Source organism: Telmatherina bonti (assembly GCF_933228915.1).
Source record: "Telmatherina bonti genome assembly, chromosome: 12".
Lineage (NCBI taxonomy): Eukaryota > Metazoa > Chordata > Actinopteri > Atheriniformes > Telmatherinidae > Telmatherina > Telmatherina bonti.
Genome location: NC_136610.1, coordinates 28,026,090 through 28,050,714, shown reverse-complemented (window position 1 = coordinate 28,050,714; position 24,625 = coordinate 28,026,090). Strand labels below are relative to the sequence as shown.

The window sequence follows — 24,625 nt, the reverse complement described above, 5'->3', positions numbered from 1 at the left end:
AGAGACACGATTGGGTAAATTAAAGAGTGTCAGGATAAATAAAAAATCAAATTTACCGGGTATCCATCCCGTCCAGCTTTGCCCTGGTGAGGTTAGACATTAAAGCATGAAGCACAGAGACATGTTTGAACAGAAACCAACAGCTGCACACAACATGCTGCATTTACAATAACTGGACAGGCCGATGCATGGCCTTTTACACTGATGGGAGACAAGCTGTTAAGGACCAGGTAGTACTTATTTATTAATTTGCACAAATGCTTTTGATTGTCGCAATTAGTTTTTGATTGAACTGAATTACAGCTTATGAACTGTGAAAGTGTATTTGGAATACAACCCAAATTCCATAAAAGTTGGAACGCTGTTTAAACTGTACATAAAAACAGAAAGCAATGTTTTACAAGGTTCATTCACCATTATGTCATTCTCCAAACAAAATGAAACATTTAAGATGTTAAAAGGGAAACATTTGACTGTTTCGTACCCAAGTTTGGCCACGTTCAAGCAGAAGCAGAAACATTGCACAATTTATATATTCCGTTAATGAAGCTCATGATGCAAGTTTCTTTGCAATCATGAAAAAATGTCTAACTTTCAACATCTGATATTGTTTCCCTGCAGTATTATAGATTTGAGTCCCAACATTTTGGAACTAGGGTTACATTTTGGTCTGTAGTTAATCCTTTTGCCATCCGACAGATTGTTGCCGCACCTTCAACAAACCTAACGGGAGGCAGAATGGAAGGTATGTGTAACATGTTTAGGAGAAAGAAAATTCAGCATTATTTCATGGACACTTAGTGCAAACCAGATGCAGAGAAATTTTCTCCAATCAAACCCTTACCAGTAAAATGTTAACCGGACATGCTGTTCTGTCCGGTTGTTTCCGGAAAAAGAGTTATGGTGCGTTTTAAAGCAATAATCAACCCAGCACATCTGATCTGCACCACATGTGACCATAAAAACGAAAATAGGAAGTAAAAATAGAATCCGAAAAGGTCCACTCGTCTCAAGTCTGAACAAGGTGGCGCCTTTATGCCAGTCTTTGTGTTTTATTTGTTGAGTGTGTGAGTGTCAGGGGTTACAGTCCCACGGGTCAAAAACTCGCTGCCTTCTTAACCAGTCCCCACGACACACACTGAGTGTGCACACACTTCTGTGGGTGGTCCGTTTATTGGCATGCTGGGTGGACACACGTGTGACTAAGTCTGTGATAGTTAGTTTGTCGCTGTCCTCATGTTTTACTGTTGCTGGGAGAAAAGATGATTTCTGGTTTGACTTGCAGTTTGTGGAGTGTTGCACAGAGCAGAGTGAGGGAGGATATGCAAAACTTAAGGTAAAAACCTTGAAGCTTTTTTAAATACTACCTGGATGAGAAGAAAGGGTACTTACAGGAGGCCCTGCAACAGAAAAGAGAAATGAGGGATTAGAAAAATCAATACTTTATGTCGCTGCAGGCATTTGCAGCACAATCCGTGTGACTCGATTCAATCTACCGATCGTGCAGCCATCAATTCCTCTGAGCAATAGCTGAGAAGAAAAACAAACTACATGCAGTAGGCTTTGTCAGATGATGACTGTAATCAACCCCTTAAATATGGTACAGAACAAGCTCATTAGAGCTGCCGCCTGTGCACTTTGAGGCGAGGCCGTTATGATAAACAGACTTCTGTATGAGACGTGTTTTGAATTAGGATATGAAGTCATGTCAAGACTGTGTTTCTTAAGAAGATGTGGGTGTATGAGATGGAGGACAAACAGGGAGCGAAAAGGTTGGGCAGCGCCGGCAAGCTGTGTCCTTTTAAAGTAAAGAGAAAAAAAAGGATGCCTCTGATATTCCTCCAGGGTAGTCTTTCAGATGTGATTGAAATGCTCTGATGCTGAGCCTCAGCAGCAAAATGTGTGTCCTATTTTTCATACTTCGGCTAACCAAAAACAACAGTAATGATCAAAGAACTCCTTTTCTTCTTAGTGTTCTTAATGGAACAATATATGTATATATATTTATATCTATATTTATATGACTAAGTTGGAAGCATGAGGGCTGAGGGTTGAATATATTATTGTACCTTTGAAAGATTTCATATTAGCTATTGGTTCATATGTATCTGATACAGATGTAAAACTGATTTACATGACTGGTAATACAGTTTCAATATAGAGCTGGGCGATATGACGATATATATTGTTTTGGACGATAGAAATTTTCTATCATTTGATATGAGGCTTTATCGTTTACGCCACGATGAGGTGCTTTACTGAAGTATTTTACATCAAGATGCGCTTTATGGCATGCATGCTGCAAAATATAAACAAACATGGAGAAAGACTCAAGCAGACGTGTTTCAGAGCAGGATAATTCATTAAAAGATGACCAGCCAACTAAAACTGGTGAGCTTGTTAATAAAAGAGGAGAAATTTCTGTTGCATGGATGTCGTTTGGATATAAAAAAGACCGACGTGGAACCGACAACAGACTAGTTCACACTCCCGACAACAAACTCCGACACAACTAACTCATTTTATACCTGCAGAAGAATCAGGATAAAGAATGCAGAATAAAGAGTAGAGTCTACAAGCAAAATCCGCAAAGCAGCGTCAAGTGGTGGCAAAAGCGCTCATATTACACTCTAGACGCAAACTCTGCAACAGGTATACATGTGAAACGTCATACGGAGAAGGAGATCACTGCTGCCGTTCCCAAGCACATCTGACAAATAACTGATGACTGACACAAAATGACACATAACATTTTGTATGGTTACAGGGATATAAAATGAGCTTCATCATGATATGAGATTTTGGTCATGTCGCCCAGCCCTATTTCAATATATGTAAAGTTTTGGACCCACAATTGGCAGAAGTAGTAGAGGCAAAGCTCATAGCTTGCCTGAGCTAAACACAGCCGGACTGACATCAAAACGTCTTTGCAGGAAAGAAAAAGTAGGATAACATCATCAAAATCTGTAGCAGGTGTGAAATTGTACAATGAAATCAGCACAGTTCATAAACTTAGATGAAAATAGATGTATAAGCTGGGAGATGGTGAACAGAAGAAGAAGAAGAATAAAGGGTTGGGGTTTATGAGCCATGAAGTCCATGTCAATCAAGTCAAGCTGTGTCTAGACGCTTTGTCAAGGACCTCCTGAGCCAGACGGGTGGGTAAACAAACACATTCAGCCACACAGTGAGACCAACTTTAACCACTGAAGTTGAGACAGGTGTTTGTGTGTATGTTTAGGCTGATGAGAGGGAAGGAGAACAAGAGAAAAAGAGGGAAGCAAACAGAGGATAAAAGGATAACGTGTAAAAAAGTAAAAAGAACGATGGAGTTTGAAGCAGGAGGCTGGAGTGAGAGCTGATTTAAGATGCTTTATTAATCCGTCTGCCCTCTTTCCTGTTATTCACATTTGACTTTGTGTTTCTCTTCTCTGCTTTCACTTCTTTTCTTCTTTTTATCTCTTTTTCTCTCCGGGAGAAAACCCCTTCTGGCATTTTTAAAAGCTGCCCTGGAATCACTCGCAAGAAGATGGTGCCTCGGCTTCTCCATAGCAGCAACCCACACACTGTAACTGCAGCTGAAACATGAGGATGAAACCTCTTCCAGATATGGATCACCCTGTGACAAGCAGCGAAGGAGCCAACAGGCGCCCGATATGTCTGAAACCTCAGCAGCAAGTCTCCCTTTAATGATAATCTCCCTGCTAAACACCGAGTGGCTGGAAAGACAAACCACACTGGTGAAACAGTCATTTGGCCGGGAAACAACCTGATGGAAAGGCGGATTTCAGGAGGATTTCCTCTATTTATACTGATTGAGTAATGGTTGGACAGTAAGCAGTAAATTTGTGACACTTGCTATATTCCTTGCGCACGTCACAATGAATCATAGTGCAGAGATGGAAGTAATACGCCCGTAAATATGCACTTGTTCAGAAAATAGTCCCTAATGAAAAAAAAACCTCTCTGTTGCAGGGGTGTCCAGTTCCAGTCCTCAAGGGTCACAATCCTGCAGGTTGTCCATGGGTCCCTGCATTAACACACCTGACTCACATGAATCAGTACTTGTTGGGTCTATTTAATGTGAGCCAAGTGTGTTGGAGCAGAGATACATGGAAAAAGGACTGAATTGAGGACTGAATTTGGACACACCTGCTCTGATGAGTTGTGAAAAAAAAGTTTTTAGCTGTTTTTAAGCATTGGTGATGACGGAGAATCCGAGTCAAAATGGGAAGCTTTTGCCTCACCTTCCGTCATGAGCTGAGGATCAAAAGAACAAGATTGTGGTTACAAGTGGCCGAAATGAGTTTCCTCAGCAGCTTTCCCTCAGACAAGGATGAGAAATTTGGTCACCTAGGTCTCTCTCGCCTGCTCAGTAAACACTTTGGGATCCCTGTTAATGAGCTGGAAGAGGCGGCCAGAGAGATGGAAGTCCAGGCTTCCTTGCCTAAGCTGCTGCCTCCATGACCCAACCCTGGATAAGCAGAAGTAGATAGATAGATGGAAGGAAAACTGAACTTTTACAAAATGTGTTTAGAGATTCACTTCTCTCGCAGCAAATCTACATTTGTATTTCTTAACCTCTTCTACATGACAGCCTCCTGTACAGGAGGCGTGAGATGGTACAGGTTCTTTGCTCACACTACGAACTACCAATCCTAGCATCTAACACAGCACATATCTTGATTTGGAAAACTTCTGTAATAATTTCACATTTCAGCTTTCTTTAGAGACCAAGAATAGTGATTGTAGTTATGAAGATAATTTGCTCTGTGTGTGTCATTTCAGGCAGGAGGCAGAAAAAAGCCTTGTGAAGAAGATGTTAGTTTGATGATGACAATGTACGTAAACAGCTTGGTCTACATACAGAATTACATTTCGGCCTCAGTTTGCTATTAAGCAGCAAGTCAATAGATTCCAACCTAAGTGTTAGAAAGATGAGACAATGTTGGTCTGTTAAACAGGGAAACAAAATTTATTGATGATCTTCCACTTAGTCAACATGCTCACTGGATTAGATCCCATCTATTAAACATCCACAACAATGAATCACGACTGCAGTCGAAATGTTCCCATCTGACAAATAGACCACAACAACTCCACTCCTGCAGGTTTTAATTAAATCAGCTAATATCGTTGCAACATAGTTCTGGTGGAGTCAACAATAAATAAATAAAAAAAACATTCCAGATTGCAATGACTCAAGTTCAGAGGACATCCGCTCTATTTGTCATGCTGACCTTTCGTTTGGTGAGAGTTAAGTCTTTGTTTTGGTTCCTCGATAAGTGTTTTGTGGTTTGGAAAGAAGTGGCACCATAAGGGTGAGCAGTGATGCTGGCAAGGGGGAGTCTCATTAGGCCTGTAATGCTGCAGCTGCTACTGCTCAGCGAGAGCCCCTGACATCTGGGCAAAGTTAGTACAACCACATGGTTGAAGTTAGCACTGTGCAGGCGCATGATAGGTAGAAACTTGGGGGAAGGAGGGGAGCAACTGCAACCCATCATCCAGTGACCTGATTCACGGATCACTGCCTTTACCAGCCCTCTGCTCTAACTCCTCCACTCATCCGGAAAAAAAGAGGGGGAATGTAAAAGAGAGAGATGAAGCTAAAGATAGTGTCAGGAAAAAGAGGACAAATAGGAGAAATAAACTATAAAAACAGGTGATGAGTTTCTACTTACCAGGTTCTCCTCTTCTTCCCACCCGTCCACGTTTTCCTGGAGGTCCTGTGGAAACACAGACAGAACGATAAATCTCCAAAAACCAGCTCTGCAGGGAAGAGAAGCATCACTCGTGGTTTCAGTGGCGGTGGTGGTCATGTGTTCCTTGGCACTGAGTGTGAATGTGCTGGCGGAGTGCTTGAGTGACATGAGCAGACATTCAAATGCTAAAAACAACAACAAAATGACAAAGACGGAGCCTGTCAAGCTTAAATGAGTTGTGACTTGATTTCAGACTGAACAGACTTCTATTCAACGTCCACAAGAGTCTCCTTTTTCTGTAGCAGAGGATTTAAAATATGAGGTTTGCTACTGCTTGGTCATTGCCAGATTGCCTTTCTCTCTCTACCATGAATAAAGCAAGTAATCCCACCTTTCATTTTGCAAAAGATTGAGAGGTAAAGCTGTGAAATATGGTAGCATTGATGCAGATGGAGCAGGAAATGATGTAACCATTGAGCCAACTTTCATGTTGGACCTCCTGCTATGAGAAAACCATGACTCATTTCTACACCATCCCCGTGTCTGCCTGGTTATTCTGCAAAATTTATGTCTTAAAAAAAAAAAAAGAAAAAAAGCTTCCCTTTTAGCAGCTGGAAGATAGAAATCAGATCTTCAAGCTTAGTCAAATCTATCCTGTAAGAACTGTAGGAGCAAAATGAAAACAGAAAACAGAATAAACTTATAAAGAATGTCCTTCAAGATGTGTCTTTAATTTACACAGCAAACGCTGTCATAGTGAGTCACAGCAGTAAAACTAATAACCCGACAGAATACCGCAGGGCAACCAGAGTTTTCTGTGGGGTGACATTACAAAACAACCCTCAATACTCCAGATGTAGGACACGTTCACTGTGAAGGAGCTGGTACTGGAAGCTGGAGAAACATTTAAAACCAAAAACACCGACTGAGCTGTAACTTATTAGCACAACACTGCACTATCTGACTAACACTAACACGTAGCATGCTCGCTTTCTGACACCATGTACCATGAACAGCTTGATGAATGAGTCTCTGTGTTAACACAGGTGGGCATACATGAAATGATGCTCCGCTCCTGAAGACATCAGCAGAGTAAATGTGAAAAAGGAGACTTCTCCTCTGCAACATGAGCAGCTTCACGTAACGCAGAGGTGATATGTGGAAAAACACAACTTTGATGAAGCTTGTACTCACCTACATTATCCAGAAGTACACAAATGTGTCGGGTTAAAGCAGCAAAACAGAGTTTAAAAGTTTGACTAGAATAACTATATTGCAAATATTGTGGATTTTTCTAAAGACAAGAATGTTTGCCTTCTATGAATAAAAACATTCAGTAAACACTGGAAAAATGATTTAAAACTTACTATTATCCTGCTGTAATTGTAAGTTTGAAATCATTACAACTTTACAAAATAAAAATGGTGGAACATACATTGGAAATGTCTAATGCACTGGTAAATCCCTTTGAATAAAAACTGCAAAGAAAGAAAGTTTAAAAACTTGTTATTAATCTGCAAAGGGAATTTAAATTATACCTACTGAAGTACAAGTGGGGGAGAGGGGGGGTTTCTCTTTTCACTTAACTGTTTTGGTTGTAATGTGGTTTAATGTTATGAAAAATGTTAAAGTCGTTTCAACCCTAAAACTCTGCGTTCTGGACTTGTTCGAGGACACAGTGACATCTACCATGTGCATTTCTGGAGACGCTGCTACCCAGCAGCATCCTGAGGATGAAAAACCGCACTATATAACCTTTACACCCAGGACGTGACGTGATGCTTTGCTTCATGGTATAATAAGGAACTGACTGTTTTAAACACACAGTGTCGCTGATTCAGCAAAGAAATGCAAGTAGATTAATAGAGAGAAAAAGACTAAACAAGAGTCATCAGAAGATCATCTTTTGCTGGCTGGAGAGAGCTGGTAGAATGGAAGATAGATGCCGAATTAGCGGGCGATAGGGGATGTTTGACAGGGAAAATGGTAGACGATGAATTCGAGTATTCAGAAGGCCAGAGAAGAGGTGATATCACAGTGCTTATGGCCATTCGCTACTACTACTACTACTACTACTACTACTACTACTACTACTACTACTACTACTACTACTACTACTACTACATGTAATGAAAACGCTCCACACATTGTCATCTTCTGCTTTTGTATGTGGACTTCAGTATGTCTTTAAACGGCATACATTTAATGCAGAGCAACAAATCATCTGCACAAACATTCACCACGCTTCTCAAGAGCCTGAAGCCTCTCTTTAGGTAATACATCCTGTCTTTCTCTCTAAGTGCCAGCCTGCCCTGCTCTTATAATGAAATGGGAACCATACTGAGACCCTGATACTAACTGCTTGTGGCTGCAGACATGTTTTCTCTATTGTCATTATTGGCATTATTGTAGCAGCCTAATCATTTCCTGACTCTGCCCGCCATTTCAAAGAGAGTTTATATTTGCTCCTCTACCTCCTCCTCAAGTCTACCTCTCCCACTTCAATCCATCTTTACTTCCTTTCTGCAACAGTGATAAACTGTAAGTAGCTTTGGAGCTGAAGGGTTTAAAGAGTGACAGAAGAAGAGTTAAATGCACCTTGAGCCGAAGTTTGGCCTGGAGAAAACCGTTTTATCCAAACCTGCTCTTTTATGTTCTTTGGTTCAGTGTGCCAGTTATAGCTTCCAGAAACGTATGCTGGCAAGGAGGAAAGAAACCATTTAAAATGTAACAAAGGAAAGCGAGTGCAGCTGTGTTTCTGCTACACCAACTCGCTGAAAATTTGTGTCTCAACAGTTTTACTCATTTAACAAATTTACACTGTCAAACTCCAGGCACGGATACCAGCTAACATGCACTCTGCCAGGCATGATGTTTATATTAATGATCTCTGTAATTCAAAGTGGGCTCAAACCCCCACCTCCTCCTCTCTTTCTGTTTCCACAGTCATAAACAGCAGCATGTACTTTTTCTACTGGAGATGAGGCCTTTGTAGTGGTGCTGGAATGGGGAAAGAGGAAGAGAACTAACAAAGGGATCAGACAGGGAGACACTCCAGCAACCAAACTAATTACTGAGTTCAGGAGGAAAAGATGGCAGACACAGGAAGCATGTTGCATCAAACAGGAAGGAATTCAGCAGGGATGGATTGTATAAATGTTACCATAGTCCTTGTACATGCTGCTTTTGCCTTCTCAAACAGGCATACTGTAGGAGCCATATTATAAGACATGAATGTCTGCGAATATGCTGATGTGTGCAGGCTTGATTGGTACTTGGGTGGAGGGTGTGTCACTTTGGGTGTGAACGCACACATTACAAATAGTTGCACTCACCTGAGCGCATCGTTTTGGCCGTAAGGATGCAGAAGTGTGGTGAGCTCGGGAGTAAACTTTTTGTTGACCACAGTTAGATGTTTTTGCTCTGCGTATTGTTTGTTCTTTGTAATTTATTTAAAGTAACTATAAAAATAAACAAACACAATAAGGAGAACATACATCTTGGTGCGCGTCATCAATATCTCCCGTGTTTAGCCTGCAGCGGCTAAGTAGATAATGGCGTTGGACAGTTAGCCGCAACACATACATAATTCAGAGTTTTAATTCCTCTTAAATTCCGTATAAAGTTTATTCCACTTTAAACTGATGAAAAACGACCATGTAAGTGCTAATTTTTATTTAAGTGGCTGGTTTATCCGCATTTTAATTCTGAACTATTTAATTCCTCTGTCATGTAAAGCTTAATTCCGCTCTAAGTTAATTCTGGTCGTTCTGCGCATGCTCGTTACCTTGTCCTGTCCCGATGACGCGTGCTGTTTTGCCTCATGTGTTCGGTGGTCTATCTTTCTTCTCCTTCTCAGTTGTTGCAAAAAGTGAAGTAGTATGCTAGTGTTGAGCTGGTACTTCAAAATTATAATAAAAATAGCGGCGAAACTGGTACTGATTATGTAGTTTTTACAAGTTACGACTGAAAAGACGAGAAACAGGGAGCCAACTTTGTTTTTTTCCAGTATACGTCATACGTCACGTGCACCCTCTGTCCAATCAGAACCCTTCCCAACCCGCCGCTCCAAAGAGGAATTAAGAATGAGGAATGAGGAATGAGGATGAGTTTTATGTAAATTTTCATTCGGAATTATTATCTTCATGTAAGCTCGTAAGAGAATAAGTTGATTCCGAATTAAAAAACACCATGTAACCGTACCTACTGTAAGACCTGGGTCACACCTTTATTGGAGACTTTAAAGGCAGTTATCTGCATGTCAACAAGTTTGTCACCAACTTCACAGGAGCAGGTGTCAGTGGGCCTGAAACGGTGGAGCATGCTTGGTCCTGAGCTGCAGAACTGAAGCAGGATGCAGGGGGGTGACAAGCTGATGTAGGACTGGATGGACTGTGGGAATTAATGGGAAAATCAGCAGCGCTGAAAAGCAGTACACGTGGAAGTAGATCAGATTCCAGTTCTAGATGAGATCAGTAAACACTAATACACAGACACGCGACCATGACATTGCTTTTTTTTCACTCTAACTGTAAGTGTCACACTGGAGTCAGAAGATTTCATATAGAAGAGAACACAGGATTAGTTTTAATCAACGTTCTGTGAATATTTCTAGGTCAAGCCAAAGCTTAGAAAATATGAAGCAGATAAGAAAATGCTACACAAGCAGAAAAAGACATCGGTACCCTTGTCATGAACGGAAAGGAGGACTTATCAACCAGGCTGTCCATAATCATGTCTTAATATTTAAGTTATCAGACGATCTTGTGAAGTGCAGCACTGTTTTTGTATTTTAGTGTTGGCTTTATTTGAAAGTCTGCTCAAGTGAATAAGTTCTTCATCCCAGTACAGTAGATCTAAGAAGCATAAAACACAGTTAAACATAATCCTGATCAGTTGAGCATGTCAAGCTATCCATGGGAACATAAAGACAATACAGAGAACAAAAACTCCATTGAAGCTGTACTGTAGATGTGTGTGTTTACATGTTTGCCTGAAGCACTGCATCTAAAGGTCCACATATAGCTATATGTGGGGCTGTAAAAAGCAAAACAAAAAGCTAAAAAGAATTAAATAAAATGAAGAACTTTGAGGTTTGACAGGAAGACCACAAGCAGACCAATCCACCCCCCTTGGACTTTGTTTTGTTATACTGTAGAAAACCAGAGGCAAACAAATGCTTTAGGTGAACGCTGTAAACTGATCCATACTGACCACCGCAGTCTGCTATATATTGTCAGCTCTCACACACAAAGAGACAAACAAACACTGTTTTCGGGCATTTTCAGCCTCTCTGCTGAGAACTGCAGACCAGAGAGGAAATGTAAACCATTTCCTTGTTGTGTGTCTCTAGTAAAACCAGAGCACCCTCCATCTGCGCTGTAGTCATAGCTCAGCTTGATGTAGCTACTGTGACCCTTTTTTGCAAACATCCAGGGAACAAAGCACAGGTTTGGTGGGTCACCGTTTCAGACTTTCTTCTTTTAAGTCCTCTTTAGTTTAAACCCAACAACTGGGAGCAATAAAAAGCCAGCTGAAAACAGGAAAATGTGATGCTGTGCTAACACATACACATCCATCAGTCTATCAACTTAACTTCCCAAAGAAATGCACACTCACACACCTGCACTCTCACACTGTTTCCCAAACCCCCTGAAAGACAGGACAATCTAATTTGGAAGGAGAGGAAGTCACTTAAGTACTGTATTTTCTTTCAAAATCCCAGAAGCATATTTCAGCCAAAATCTCCTCTCATTACAATCACAAAAAACTTGAAAGTAGTGTGTCTCTGCAGACGTTCACACATGGCGCTTCGAAACAGTTTCCCTCCTGTTGTGAAGGATATAAAGTCACATCAAGCCTGGTTTTTACTAAACGCTGTATTGGATTTCAGGTTTGCAGATATGCTGACAGACAGAATCCAACATTCGATATGGGATTATTTATAATAAACACACAGCTTTGGTTTAAACAGCTATGAGTGTTGCTTTCATGTTTGTCAAAGAAAGAATTTATGTGTTCATAACTCATTTGCTGCCAATGAAGTTGTTTACTGATGTAAGACAGGAGATGGTGAGGATTCCCCTCCTGCTGACAGATGTTAATCCCTTTTGCCAGAAAGAAAACTACTTTTGTCTCACTGCTTCCCGATATGTCGTCCTTCCCAACCTTTTCTCGCAGTACGGCGGGAGACATGCACTGTGGAAGTAAACAACGGCGGAAAGAAAAAGAAAAATGCAGCGGATGTGATTCACATGCCAAGGATCTGTTCTCCAGCTGCCCTGCATCTCTCCTGGGTCAGACCGGGTTCAGCGACTCAGGCGATGGTTTTATTTAGTGTCATCACTGGAACAATCAGATAACTAAAATTAAACAGGAAAGAAAAGCGAAACAGAGATATTCCGTCAGATTTTATTGAAATGACTTTCAGTGGGCTTTGACTAGCAGGAGTTGCTCTTTAATGGGTTTGGTTTTTCATTTTATATGTAAGAACATGAGTTTTTAAAATTTTTTTTAATGAAAATATTTTGACGAAGACTTTAACCCTTAAACTTCCAAACCATTTCTTGCTATCTGTGGTTATAATTTCTGATATGTAAATGGAAATAGAACCTCAATGATTTTTCCCCAGACAGCCTCAGTTTTTAGGCCTCACAGCAAGAAGGTAACTGGTTCGACATTTGACTGGGGGCAGGTTTGAACAGTGGACTTTATTTGAAGAGTTTACATGTTTTCTCTGGATATTCCGGCTTCCTCCTCACCGTCCAGATCGCCGGCTCATCACAGGACATGTCCAGACTGGACCCTGCCTCTTGGCTCATGATTCCCAGGATGGGCTCCAGTTTTCCCGTGACCCTTAATTCGACTAAGCAGTTATGAGTAGAAAAAATGTATCAATAAAGTACAATAAAGCTGCTGCTTGTAAAAACTGAAGTGAATTTATTACTAAGAGTGATTTATACCAACAAATAACCCAGAGATGTATGGTGACCAAACCTTTCTTTTTGATCTACATATTTACTTTTTTATGATCATTGGTTTTCAGGAGAAAAAATACTAGCACTGAAACAGACATTTTTGTGATTTGCAGTTATTCATGCGGTTTTGTTATAATACTCACAAAATCTCATCTCATTTTTGGCACTAACACACATAAAATGTGTTTGCTCTGTTCCAGCGATAGGGGACCACTGTTTTAGTTCTTTTCATGCAGACCTATAACTGTTTTTGTCCCCTGTTAATCTTTGGCTGCCTTTGATCAGACATTACTGTCAATTTCAGCTGATGGTAGAAATGTTGACAGAAAGTCTGGATGGAAATTTCAGGGCCAAAATGAGTTCTGTTTGCAACATAGTAGTAATATCAATATTTTTTATTATAATAATGAGATAAATATGTGATAAACAGTATTAACATTGTGGAGATTCTATGAATAAAACATATATTTTGTGGTTGGATTGTAAACATCTTGAGATGGATTATAAACGTCTGAAAAACCTCCACATATCACCTGAAACGTAAGCTAACAAGCCTTCCTCAGAAATAGTTGACAATGCAAGCAATGATGCTCAGGAATAAAGTAAATAGCAAAAAATAATACTAATTAACTTTATATCTGCTAAAGACAAGACAATGTCATTATAATTTCTCGGAGGCAACTTGTAATGATGACTGTTTTCTACCTCTGTCTCTGCTGAACTGTGGTCAGAGAGAGATGCAATACTGTAAACATCCCTCTGGTCTTCTTGCAAAGGTCATCTTTGACGGAGAAACAAGACTCCAAGAACACTTTCCTGTTTTACTTTCAGCATCAAGTGTTGCGTGACAGCAGAGTGGCGCACTCAGAGCTGCGAGGGCATTGACTTGAGGGGCTACTTGAGAGTGTGTTTGTGTGAGGGAATCAATGCCTATTTTATGCCCACGGGCGTGTGATCAACATATAGTTTTCCTTACAGACAGTCAAGGCTGAGCGACACTGCTATAAACCTGTGCAAGAAAGCATGCATGCATACTCTTTAGTGTTTGTTGCATTATCAGGCCTGCATTTATGTTGGTTTGTGAAGGTTTTGTGTTGTGAATGCAGAAGAATTAGAGTGCGTGTTGTGAGCATGCCGAGGTTGGGAAGACGCTGGCGTTCTGTAGGAGAGTTCACTGTTACGATGTCTGGCAGGTGGTTTGTACTCAGCTTGTGTCACACCTAATGAGAGGAGAAGGCAGGGACGGGTCTGCCCCACACAGACAGGCAGACACACTCAAAACAACGACAGAGTCCACGGCCAACACCAGCCGAGCGCTGCAAATAGGAGAAGATCATAACACAGGCAAAGGCTTGATCTTTACTCACTACCAGCTATATTTACAGAGGCAAAGAAAATAAAAACAGAGCTGGGGGACTGAAAACAGGAAGTCAGCAGAAAATATTATTCGATCAGGTTTCAGGTTCTTGTCTCGGTGCTGATTACATTGATAGATGATGGTCTAGACGTAAGAGGTAAGTATAATAAACTTAACATTCATTCATTATCCGAACCACTTAGTCCGATTAAGGTCCGCGGGGGACCTGGAGCCTATCCCAGCAGTCTTTGGGCGAGAGGTGGGGCACACCCTGGGCAGGTCCATCGCAGGGCTAACACAAAGAGACAAACAGCCACTCATTCTCACTCCTATGGGCAATTTAGAGTAACCAATTAGCCTAACATGCATGTCTTTGGACGATGGGAGGAATCCGGAGTACCCAGAGAGAACCCACGCATACACAGGGAGAACATGCAAACTCCACACATAAAGGCCACTGTTCGAGCATCGCCCCCAGCCGAGGATCGAACCAGCGACCTTCTTGCTGTGAGGCCACAGTGCTAACCCCTTAACATCAATAATTATATCATAATGACATCATCACAAAGAAATAAATTGATAGATAAATTCAGTTTTCCAGCAGCTCACAATGAAAAGCACAACTACAGTTAAAAACCGCAAATAAGTACATAAAAGTTCACTAAAAGTAGTGCAAAAGAAAAACACAATACAATCACTTGGGAAAAGCTCACCTAGGATATGTATGCTTTGCAGATGTTTGCTGAGAATTTTTAGAAAAAAAATGATCAATTAGACTTAATTTAAATAATTTAATTTCCACAACTTTTTGAGTATGTTGTCTCACAGGAAGCTGTTTTACCTGAAGAAATGCTCCATTTATTTAGCAGAATATTCCCAAAATTTTAGTCTGTTTTTGATTGATGTTTGAGTTCCTAATGCATGAAATCAATGCTTGTCTTGAAGGCTTGCAAGTAACACGTGTCTGCCATGCTTGGAACCAGCCGACTGCAGCACCTTTGCAGACAGAATACGTTTTAGTCCTGGAAAATCAACATTATGGTCCTCCTGCAGAGACCAGCAGTACTATGCAGAAAGGATATTTACTAGCAATGAAAATGGTAGCAACTGAGTAAAACCGGAGGAAGCATGAACACATTACTTATTCTAACCTCATTCAGTCATTTCTAACTAATTACCTTCCACTCCACAATGCTACTCATTCTCTATATTTTGCTTGGGTCTGTCCACTCCTGCATATTTATGCTTCTCCACCAGTGACATGTTGATTGATAGCCTAGAAATTTTATAGTACTGCTGAGAGGTTTACACACTTCCTGCTGTTAATTAATCTTTGACTCTTAGCTTTACTGGCCAGTTTAAGACATTTAGGGGTAAAGTCATCAATGCAAAGAGTTACATTGGTATGACAGGTATTTCGAATCTTAGTGTAAGACCATAACAAGGTAGTTTTATTTTGTTTGTTTATTTGCTAATGTATTTATTCATTTGTCTGTGTTTTCAGTCTAGACTCGTGTCAGATGGCACAACATTTTGTTAACAAAAAACAAAAGAAAGAAAGGAAGGAAGAAAGAAAGAAATAGAGTATAAAGAAAGAAAGAAAGAAATAGGCAGACTAGAATTTAAGACCAATTTGTGACCATGTTTCCCTCTTTTTTTCCACTGTCTTTTTTATAAAATATTGTTCATAAACTTCTGGTGTATTCAATATTATCAAAAGTGATATTTAATGACAAACTATCCAGATAATGTGAGACACTGACAGCTGGCTGCTTGGTGGTGACAAGGTAGCATACTATGAAAGAATAAGCTGACAAGATGTAAAGTCTTTCATTTCAGCATAGTTCCTGTCACATCATACTTTATTCTTTTATGATACATAAATATATGTATCAATAAAACTATTCTAAATCAGGTAGAAAGTGGTTTATAGACAATCTGTATTGTCAGAGGTTGTTGTGTCTAAGAAAATTTAAAAATGAGGTATTTTGAACATGGCAGGATTAGGCTTTGTTTCAAGAAATGATGCAAGTAAAGTTAACATATAAAAGCAGACTGTTGGGAGGTAGTCCGGTGGTTTAGTGAAACATTGCACAAGTTAAACTTTAAGATCAAGTTCTGCTTAAAATAAACCTTCAAATATATTTATGGTGTTTTAGTCTTTTCCAAAGCAACATTAATCACATTAAATATAAAAATGAATGGGGTGGGGGGGGTGGGGGGGGGTACGATTGTGTTATGTGTTAAGTTTTTAACAGGAGATATCAACAGGTTGGGTTTTGCTCATCCTAATGGTTCGGTGGGTTTAAAACTGGTGTGGGTTGGTAAAACTGGATCTGCTGGACTGGACGCAGATCCATTGGTGTTAAGAATTTTATTGTGGTGTGGAGAACAATATTTTTTTTGGAATATATGCTAATGGATTTGTTTTTCCTCCAAACCAATCGTCTTGGTGATGTTATGTTTGGTATACGTCAGTTTCTTCTTGATAGCTCGATAGTCTGTAAGTGAATCGAGATCCTCGGCTTTCAAGCGGATCAGAGTATAACTGGTGATGTTCACTGCGGCAAATGAATCATACTATCCCTGCAAGGTGACCACGGTCTGTTTAAAGAGGACCAAACAGCAGCAGCGTCCTCAGTTGCCATTATACCATAAATAAAATAGAAAAAGGCCTGGTAAGGAATGCTGGGAACAAGTTGGCCCAAGTTAAACAAACCTCTATTCATTACAAGTCCATTCACACTTAACTGTAATTGTGTAACTGTTTCCCTTGTTTATATGCTGCTGGGACAGTTCTGAAATTGACGGAGGAAACTATGTGTTTGAGTGGGGTTGTTGTTAATGTGGTCAAATCCATCTTTTCCCTGATCAGATTTATGTGTTTGTGTATGGTCCCTGAAAAACCTGTAAATATACTAAACTAATCTCTGTTTCTGTTTGTTGATTGCGGGCATGCAAGAAGGAGATTAGTTTCATCCAGACAAGCTCTTGTGCAACCACAGATGCAGGAATTTGGGTACTTAAGCAAACACACTTACACGCAAATAAAAAGTCCTGACATCTTTACCCCTCTGTAGTTTATGGGTTATATTCAGAAACAGACCTTAAGAGCCTCTTGTCATTGATAAACCCACTGTGACCGATAGCTACAGTTTGATGTGGAAAGCAGTGAGCACCATAACGAATGCGTACTGTGGCTGACAGCAGAAGGCAGACGTTGCCGGTGCCACGTTGAGGTGAGAAGAAGGGTTATGTCTGCAGATCAGATCAGAAGGAGGCCAATTACACAACTTCCAAGAAGTCAATAGGTGGGAAATCCAGTCCTCAGGGTGAGTAAACATGGGAGCGATTACACACTAGTCATGTGTAAGTATTATAAAAACATATGGATGACCTGAAGGACTATTGGCCAAACGTTAGAGAGATTGTGCCCTGAACTTTAAAAATCACCAGACCTCTTTTCAATCCAATGAGGATGAAGTTTTTCTCAAATTGACACAAGATAAAAGCACCGGGCTGCTAAATGTGCTAAACTTCAGCAGCATTGATGTGCAGAGTGGTAATTTGACAAAGATCTTCTGAAGTGTTGCTTTTGTTCAGGGCCAGTCTATGCTGAAGGAATGGTGGTCTGTAACAGGATGAAATGCTCTTTTATCTTTGTATGCTTTATTCATTCATAAAATGTGGTTTTAGTTTGATGTTCTGGAACATGTTAGAGCTAAACGGGGGAGCTAGGCATGAAGGGGGGGGGGGGGGGGCGCGGTTGACTGTAAAAGGCATAAAGAGAGTAGTGCAATAATCGCCATGACTTTAAACTTATTTGTGTGTGTGGCTGTAAAATGAGACAATGTGTGGGCCATGCTTGAGGAAACAGGGTGTGAATGTTCAAAAGGGAGCTTGACTCCTGTTTTAACCCTGATAGCTTCTATATGGAAAGAGTCCCGCCGTCCGCTGTGCCCTCAGCTTTCTTCAAACAAACTCCATCTTCCAAGTGCAATCCGATTCAAATTTCCATCATGCCTGGAGCCCTTCTTCACAGGTGTCTCACCTCTCTTGCCCTCAGGCGTTACCTTAACCTAACTTCTTGTTTTAGTTAGTTTATCCTTTTTTCTGACACCTGAAACAGACAGGCCAATTACAGCCTCTTAGGAGACCAGGGTGATGGCATGAGATGTCAGAGCTGCCAGACACACACTGAGCAGATGTGCAACACAATTGCAGGTGGTTGATTACATGGTCGTGTCTTGGCATGGAAGAAGAAATTTGCGAACAGACAAGCAAAACATGATAAGTTGCCGTACAAGGAAGCTGACGGGGAGCCGGGTTAGAACTGTAGCAGAAACCAAGAGATAAATATGGAGGTGTTTGGGGTTTTAAACTATCTGAAACATATTTCACATTATAAATTAGCCTTTGTCCATTCATTTGAAATATGAAAATGAAATGGAAATGTAAAAATTGTCAAAGAAACATATGAACAAAACATGTAAAATAAATATGCTTGGATAAAAAAGTGCAGAAAATGTAAATGAAATATAAAAATAGCAATATATGTATATAAAAAATTACAAATAAATATAAAAAAGTGTAAGAGAGTGAAAATAAAATGTGATAAAAGTAAAAATGCCACCATACAAACTAAATGATGCAAGTATTTAATTTTTTACCTGTTTTTCTTTGGTCTGCTTTTGTGCTCTTTTGCTGCTTTTTTCCTTGTTTTTGCATGGCCACTCCACGATAAATTCCTTGTATCTGTAAACTCTCTTTGTAATAAACTTTTATTCTGATTCTGCTCATTTTGTAAAAAACAAAACAATTTAGTGTGATGAATATCCCCCAAAAGTGACATTATAGAAACTGTAACTTCAAAACAAGTTAGTGACTAAAAATAATAAAAATCTAAAGTTTTACTTGATTTGTCGCAGTAGATATATTACAGATTAAGCCATCAGAGCAGCTGCTGCGTCCTGTTCGGGACATGAGTTCAGTTGCCCTCGATGTTGCTGCGTCAGAACGAGGGGTTACATGCTGCTTCTTTTAAAGACGATCAGCTGTTTATTTCTATGACCTAAACAAATATGAGTGTTTAAAGAGGCTATCACCACACACCGCTTGAGGCCATGATGCTGTGTTTCTAAATGCTGTCATGTTACTGATGTAAAATGAACCACTAGGACAGTGTGCTCTTTGCTTTGCGTGTGGGTTGTGTTGCACAGCGTGTTGTGACGCTGCTCCCCATGGCAGGTGCAGACTTGCCCCAGTGTGAACTTTATGGGAGGGGTTCGTGAGTCACTTAATCCGATTGGTGGCCCCCTTGTTTGGGCCCAATCAGCTGCTCAGGTTCCTGTGGTGACAGCATGGCTGAGATGGCTGTCGAGCCTTTAACTGGGTTGGTGAAAGACTGGGATCAGTCTGATGTTTCAGTGTTTACATGCAAGTGCCTGCAATACATAATGTCATCTTCAATAAGCAATCATCAAGGTATATGCATTTTTCTGAGCAGATGTCGGGATTGAACATCACTAGATGGTCATTAACAGTTGTGTGAATGTGTGTTTTTGTGCAGAGGATGTGCGTGTCAGACAGTGTTGAGTCGTGTGTACCCAACAGCTGCGATCATGGCGAGATGGCTGACACAGCTGACATGTCTGATAGCCTTCAAGAGCAGTAATGAAAGTTAAACACAGCTGGGAGTGCATGATGACTGTGGTATGTGCCATTCGCTGCTGCTGACCAATCACATCGCTGTGTGAGCGGTCATAAGAAAGTGACCTTGCATTGGCGGTGAGATAGAGCAAAGAAGACAGGAGGCCACAGCTGCAGAGACAGTGGGACAGAGCGATGCATGAGCCCTCACTGAGCTCATCTCATTCATCGCCCACTCATCAAACGCTTCACCAAACGTCAACGTCACTCCCTCCAAACACGTGTTTACTATTGGATGTAATGGGATTTATTCTGCGCGGCGAGGCTTTCGGTCTGCTGCTGAGCCATGATGCTGCCAAGCCGCTTCAGCTCTGCTGGTTGTACATCCAGACTCCCTCGTTCGCCAGCTTGCCAGCATGTGAACATGAGTGGGAAGAGAGAGAAAGAAGCCTCTGCGCCTTTGAATGCGGCTGTTTAATGCTAAACACTTTCAATTGGAAATCAGAGAACATCCATCACAGAACCAAAACCAGCACCAATCTCCACCACACTCAAACACTAATGATGGTTGTTCGTCTCACCAGAAAAGCCTGAAAAACATGTTTCAAGTTTCAGCCTTTTTCTGCCAGGTTAAGTGAAAGAAACTGCCGGTGGTCGTAACGCCCCTCTGACCAGCAGACAGGCTCTTGGACTGAGCCCGAGTCCCAGACCAACGGGTGTTCTGGGTAAAGTGATACATCAGTACAAGAAATACATTTTGTGGTCATTTTGAAAGTGATTTAAGAATCCTGTCATGCTCTCCAAGTGGTAGCGCTTTGAAGATGTTTTATATTTTTATTCATGGAATAAAATCTGACTCATAAATTGGCCACATGAGCTTTATATAGTAAAACTATGAGTTTTTCAACAATAGAGGCCTTGTGTGCGTACACCTGTTTGTAGCTCAGTCAGTATGGCCTTAAATGGTAAAGATCAATTCAAATACTGACTCCTCAAAGTTTTCCTCTGCGATCAGCTTCTCAAAGCAGCTTCCCAGCTCTCTGAAGGCAGGAACAGGTATAGAAAAGATTGTTCTCAGACAGCAGTTTGCTCTGATGGAGTAGAAATGACAGGACTGGTCAACTTGAGATCTTTATGATGAAGAAAGTTTGTGAAACTGTAGATAAAACTGCCAGGACATAAATCAAAATCCCTGCTTGACTATGAAAGCCCTTCAAAAAGATTTAGCTCACGCCTCAATCAACCTGGCTTTATATAAGAACCCACAACAACGTCATTAGTTTACAGCACAAAATGTTGCACTTTCACAAAACTTGGTCCATATGGAGATGACACGCTAGCTAAAGTATACACTGCTAATTTAGTTGAATTTAAGTAGGATGAGTAAGTGTTTACACTTTTCTGTTTGCTCTCCTACTCATGATTCCTTACTTTCCCACTTTTTTCTCACTGGTGAATGTTTAAAATGGGTTAAACAGATGGTTTAAAAAAAAAAAAGATTACTCTGGGAAGACCAGGCTGGTGCAGTGGTAGTGTACTGCTCCAAAGTGCATCAAAATACCTTTGACCTTCATGAAAGGGGCAGAGAGGAAAACATTTCTGGTGTCTTCGTTGCAAAATTTTGCCACAAAAGTTTGGAAACTGAAGGTGCAAAATCAAAGGACAAAGAATGTTTTTTTTTTACATGAAACCCATATTAAAATATATGTTTCTAGTAGTATCTTGTCACCTACTAAATAACTGTTATGTTTTTTATTATTCTATTGAATAAGCTATTTATATTTACCTGATGCAAGCCTGGATCTGTGTGAATTCAGAACTTGTTTGAGATGAGCTACAGCACCATTTGGGAAAAGTAATGCCTCAATGCACAAGAAAAAGAAGAAAGTACACATGAACACAGTTTTGATGTAGTTACCTGCAGCACAGTCATCGCTGCACCTGAGACCACTGCATTCACTCAGATGAAAACATGGCCAATGATGGCCACCATACATTCACTGCTGTGCTTGGCATTTGGATTTATTTCTATTCCAATTTTACCAATACTTGTCAGCAACTATTTCACACACTGTAATTTCAACCCACAGAGTTGAATTAAGTGTGTGCAGAAAATGAATGTACAGATGAACAAGTTTGCAAATACTTAAAAAGCCTGATAAATTTCAGAAACAACTTTGGTATATTATTTTAAATGACCAGTTTTAGACTGCAATATACTTTGGAGATGAAAAGTGTGCAGAATTTAATCATTTTCTTTTATTATTTAGTTAACCTTTCTAAGTTCAGCAGCTGATCAATCATTCTTGCAGCCTTTGCACAATGAACACACTTTGACAGTAAACTGGATCACACCGTTTAGATGCTGATATTAAAGGAGTTTGACTTCTACAACAGGATAATAATGCTCAGCATACCTTGAAAATGCGAAAGAGGAGTAAGCTGAAGGTTTTGCCAAAGCACTCACACTCCTCCAACACAAACATCAGTGGAAAATCAGTGGAAAGACCTCAAAGGAGTAGAGCTTGGCTGATGGCCCAAGAATCTCACACAAGCATTTAGCTGGAGGAATGGACGAAAAACCAAAAGACAGAATTAAGATTTGTTGATTGGACTCTTCCAGGTTGCCTATTCCTTTGTTTCTGAATAATTTCCGTCTATTTTTTCTTTATTAGTTCATATTATGGGGGAAACTGTAAAGCTACATAAAAATGAGGATTTATTTGAAAGCAGGCTCATATTGTTCTGCTTAGTTTGCTGTTTTGAAAATTGATGCTCAAACTTTAGCTTGCTCTGAACTTGCTCCATTTATCAGAAATGTAAAAAAAAGATGGAGAAGCAACTTATCATCTAAAAACCTATTCTCTTTCCATGCATTGATTTTTGCAGCCATGCTTGTTCTTTTGCTGATGAAAAAACAATTTATTACCCAACTCCAAGCATAAAAATTTGTTCCAATCAGAAAAGATAGTTAAAAAGGGCGAATATGAGAAAAAAGTATCAGAAACGTAGATGGTGGATTTAGACTAAAATGAACTGTGAAACACTCTTGGTTTGGATTTGATTATCGAACCACTGACAGGAGATTAAGCGCTCTTTAGGCGTCATGACAGAAGAGGTGAGGCAGATAATGAATGAATATCTAGAAAAAAGGCAACACTGTGACCCAGAGAAAACTTTTCCTTCTTTATTGTCCTCAGCCCTTATCCTCGCATCCATCTACGTCTCTGGCTGTTTCAGATTCTGTATCGGTCCTGATAGATATTAATGATACACAGCAACATGATCCTGCAGTGTTCTTTGTCTTGAATACACAGATTGTTTCTTTTCTGACTAATGTCCTCCATCTTAATCAGACTTTATAAGGATGACCACAAAGCCAAATGGGAAACACACACTTATATAAACACACACATTCATACATGTCACACAGGCTTCATTCCCAATTTTATCCATCACTTGGACCTCAACATGCACAACGCGCCATCAGCAGGCCAATAGTGTGTGTGTTCCACTGATTTCTGTGTGTGTGATGCTCAAGGCGTGTAATAAATTCAGCATGTGACCTCGAGCTTTCAAGGTTAGTGAAGCTCATAAATCTGCCACTGTAGTCCAACACAGCCCATCTCTGACCCTCACAAACACCCAGTCGCATTTCAGAACAGGTCTAAGTGGAGAAATATGCATCCAGCCAAGAAAAGATGGACACGGCATAGACTTAAATATTAAAATTAAAATGGTTTCTAGGAAGCTTCTGTTACAGCTCTCAACGGCCGTGTCATACACATACTTAAATCTTCCTTTCACTAAGCCTCTCCACACCCATCTGTCAGTGGTTTAGGAGCTGGTGTCAGCCTACGATGGATCTTCATGTCCATGTCACGTCTTCTCGCCCGACTCTCGACTTCCGCCTTCCTCTCACTTTTCTCTCATACGCAGCTCAGTCTCAGATGCCCTCCTTCCATTTTCTCACCTTCTGTCTCATATTCAAGGCGGTCGACAGTTGTCCTCTGGTACTCTCTTCTCTCGTAAACACCACTTGTCAGAGTGTCACCTTTCACCCATGTTCACCCCATGCTTTGGGCACCCTCCTCACCTAACAACATATGGCACATACCCACCTCAGATACACACTGACACTTCTCTCCTCACTCTTTATACATCTTGTATAAAGAGAGATATTACAGGTGGAGACAGAGTACATACTGTATGTCTGTACTCTGCATATCTAGCTCTGTTAAAGTATTATATTATTCATTCATTCGTTCATTCCCTATCCTAACTGCTTAGTCCAATGAAGGGTCACAGGGAAGCTGGAGCCTAGTCTATGGGCGAAAGGCAGAGTACACCCTGGACAGCTCGCCAGTCAATCGCAGGGCCACACAGAGACAAACAGCCAAATATATATATATATATATATATATATATATATATATATATATATATATATATATATATATATATGTATATATATATACACTGTTAAAAAAAAATAAAGGGAACACTTAAACAACACAATGTAACTCCAAGTAAACCACACTTCAGTGAAATTGAACTGTCCACTTAGGAAGCAACACTGATTGACAATCAGTTCCACATGCTGGTGTGCAAATGGAATAGACAACAGGTGGAAATTATAGTCAATTGGCAAGACACACCCAGGAGTGGTTCTGCCACGTTCCGATGCTTTCTAACTGATGTTTTGGTCACTTTTGAAAGCTGGCGGTGCTTTCACTCTAGTGGTAGCATGAGACGGAATCTACAACCCACATAAGTGGGTCAGGTAGTGCAGCTCATCCAGGATGGCACATCAATGCGAGCTGTGGCAAGAAGGTTTGCTGTGTCTGTTAGCGTAGTGTCCAGAGCGTGGAGGTGCTACCAGGAGACAGGCCAGTATATCAGGAGACGTGGAGGAAACAACCCAGCAGCAGGACTGCTAC

The 24,625-nt window shown here is 40.5% G+C and overlaps 1 protein-coding gene across 1 annotated transcript in view; it reads right to left on the bottom strand.

The window, feature by feature from the left end:
• The window catches only part of LOC306763423 (uncharacterized protein), a 143,454-nt gene that overhangs the window by 32,765 nt on the left and 86,064 nt on the right, over positions 1 to 24,625 (bottom strand). The window contains exons 3-5 of the mRNA XM_079250217.1: positions 5,682 to 5,726; positions 1,393 to 1,400; positions 57 to 83 (exon numbers count right to left, since the gene is read on the bottom strand). Of these exons, the coding sequence (XP_079106343.1) occupies positions 57 to 83; positions 1,393 to 1,400; positions 5,682 to 5,726 (80 nt within the window). The remainder of the gene's footprint in view (positions 1 to 56; positions 84 to 1,392; positions 1,401 to 5,681; positions 5,727 to 24,625) is intronic.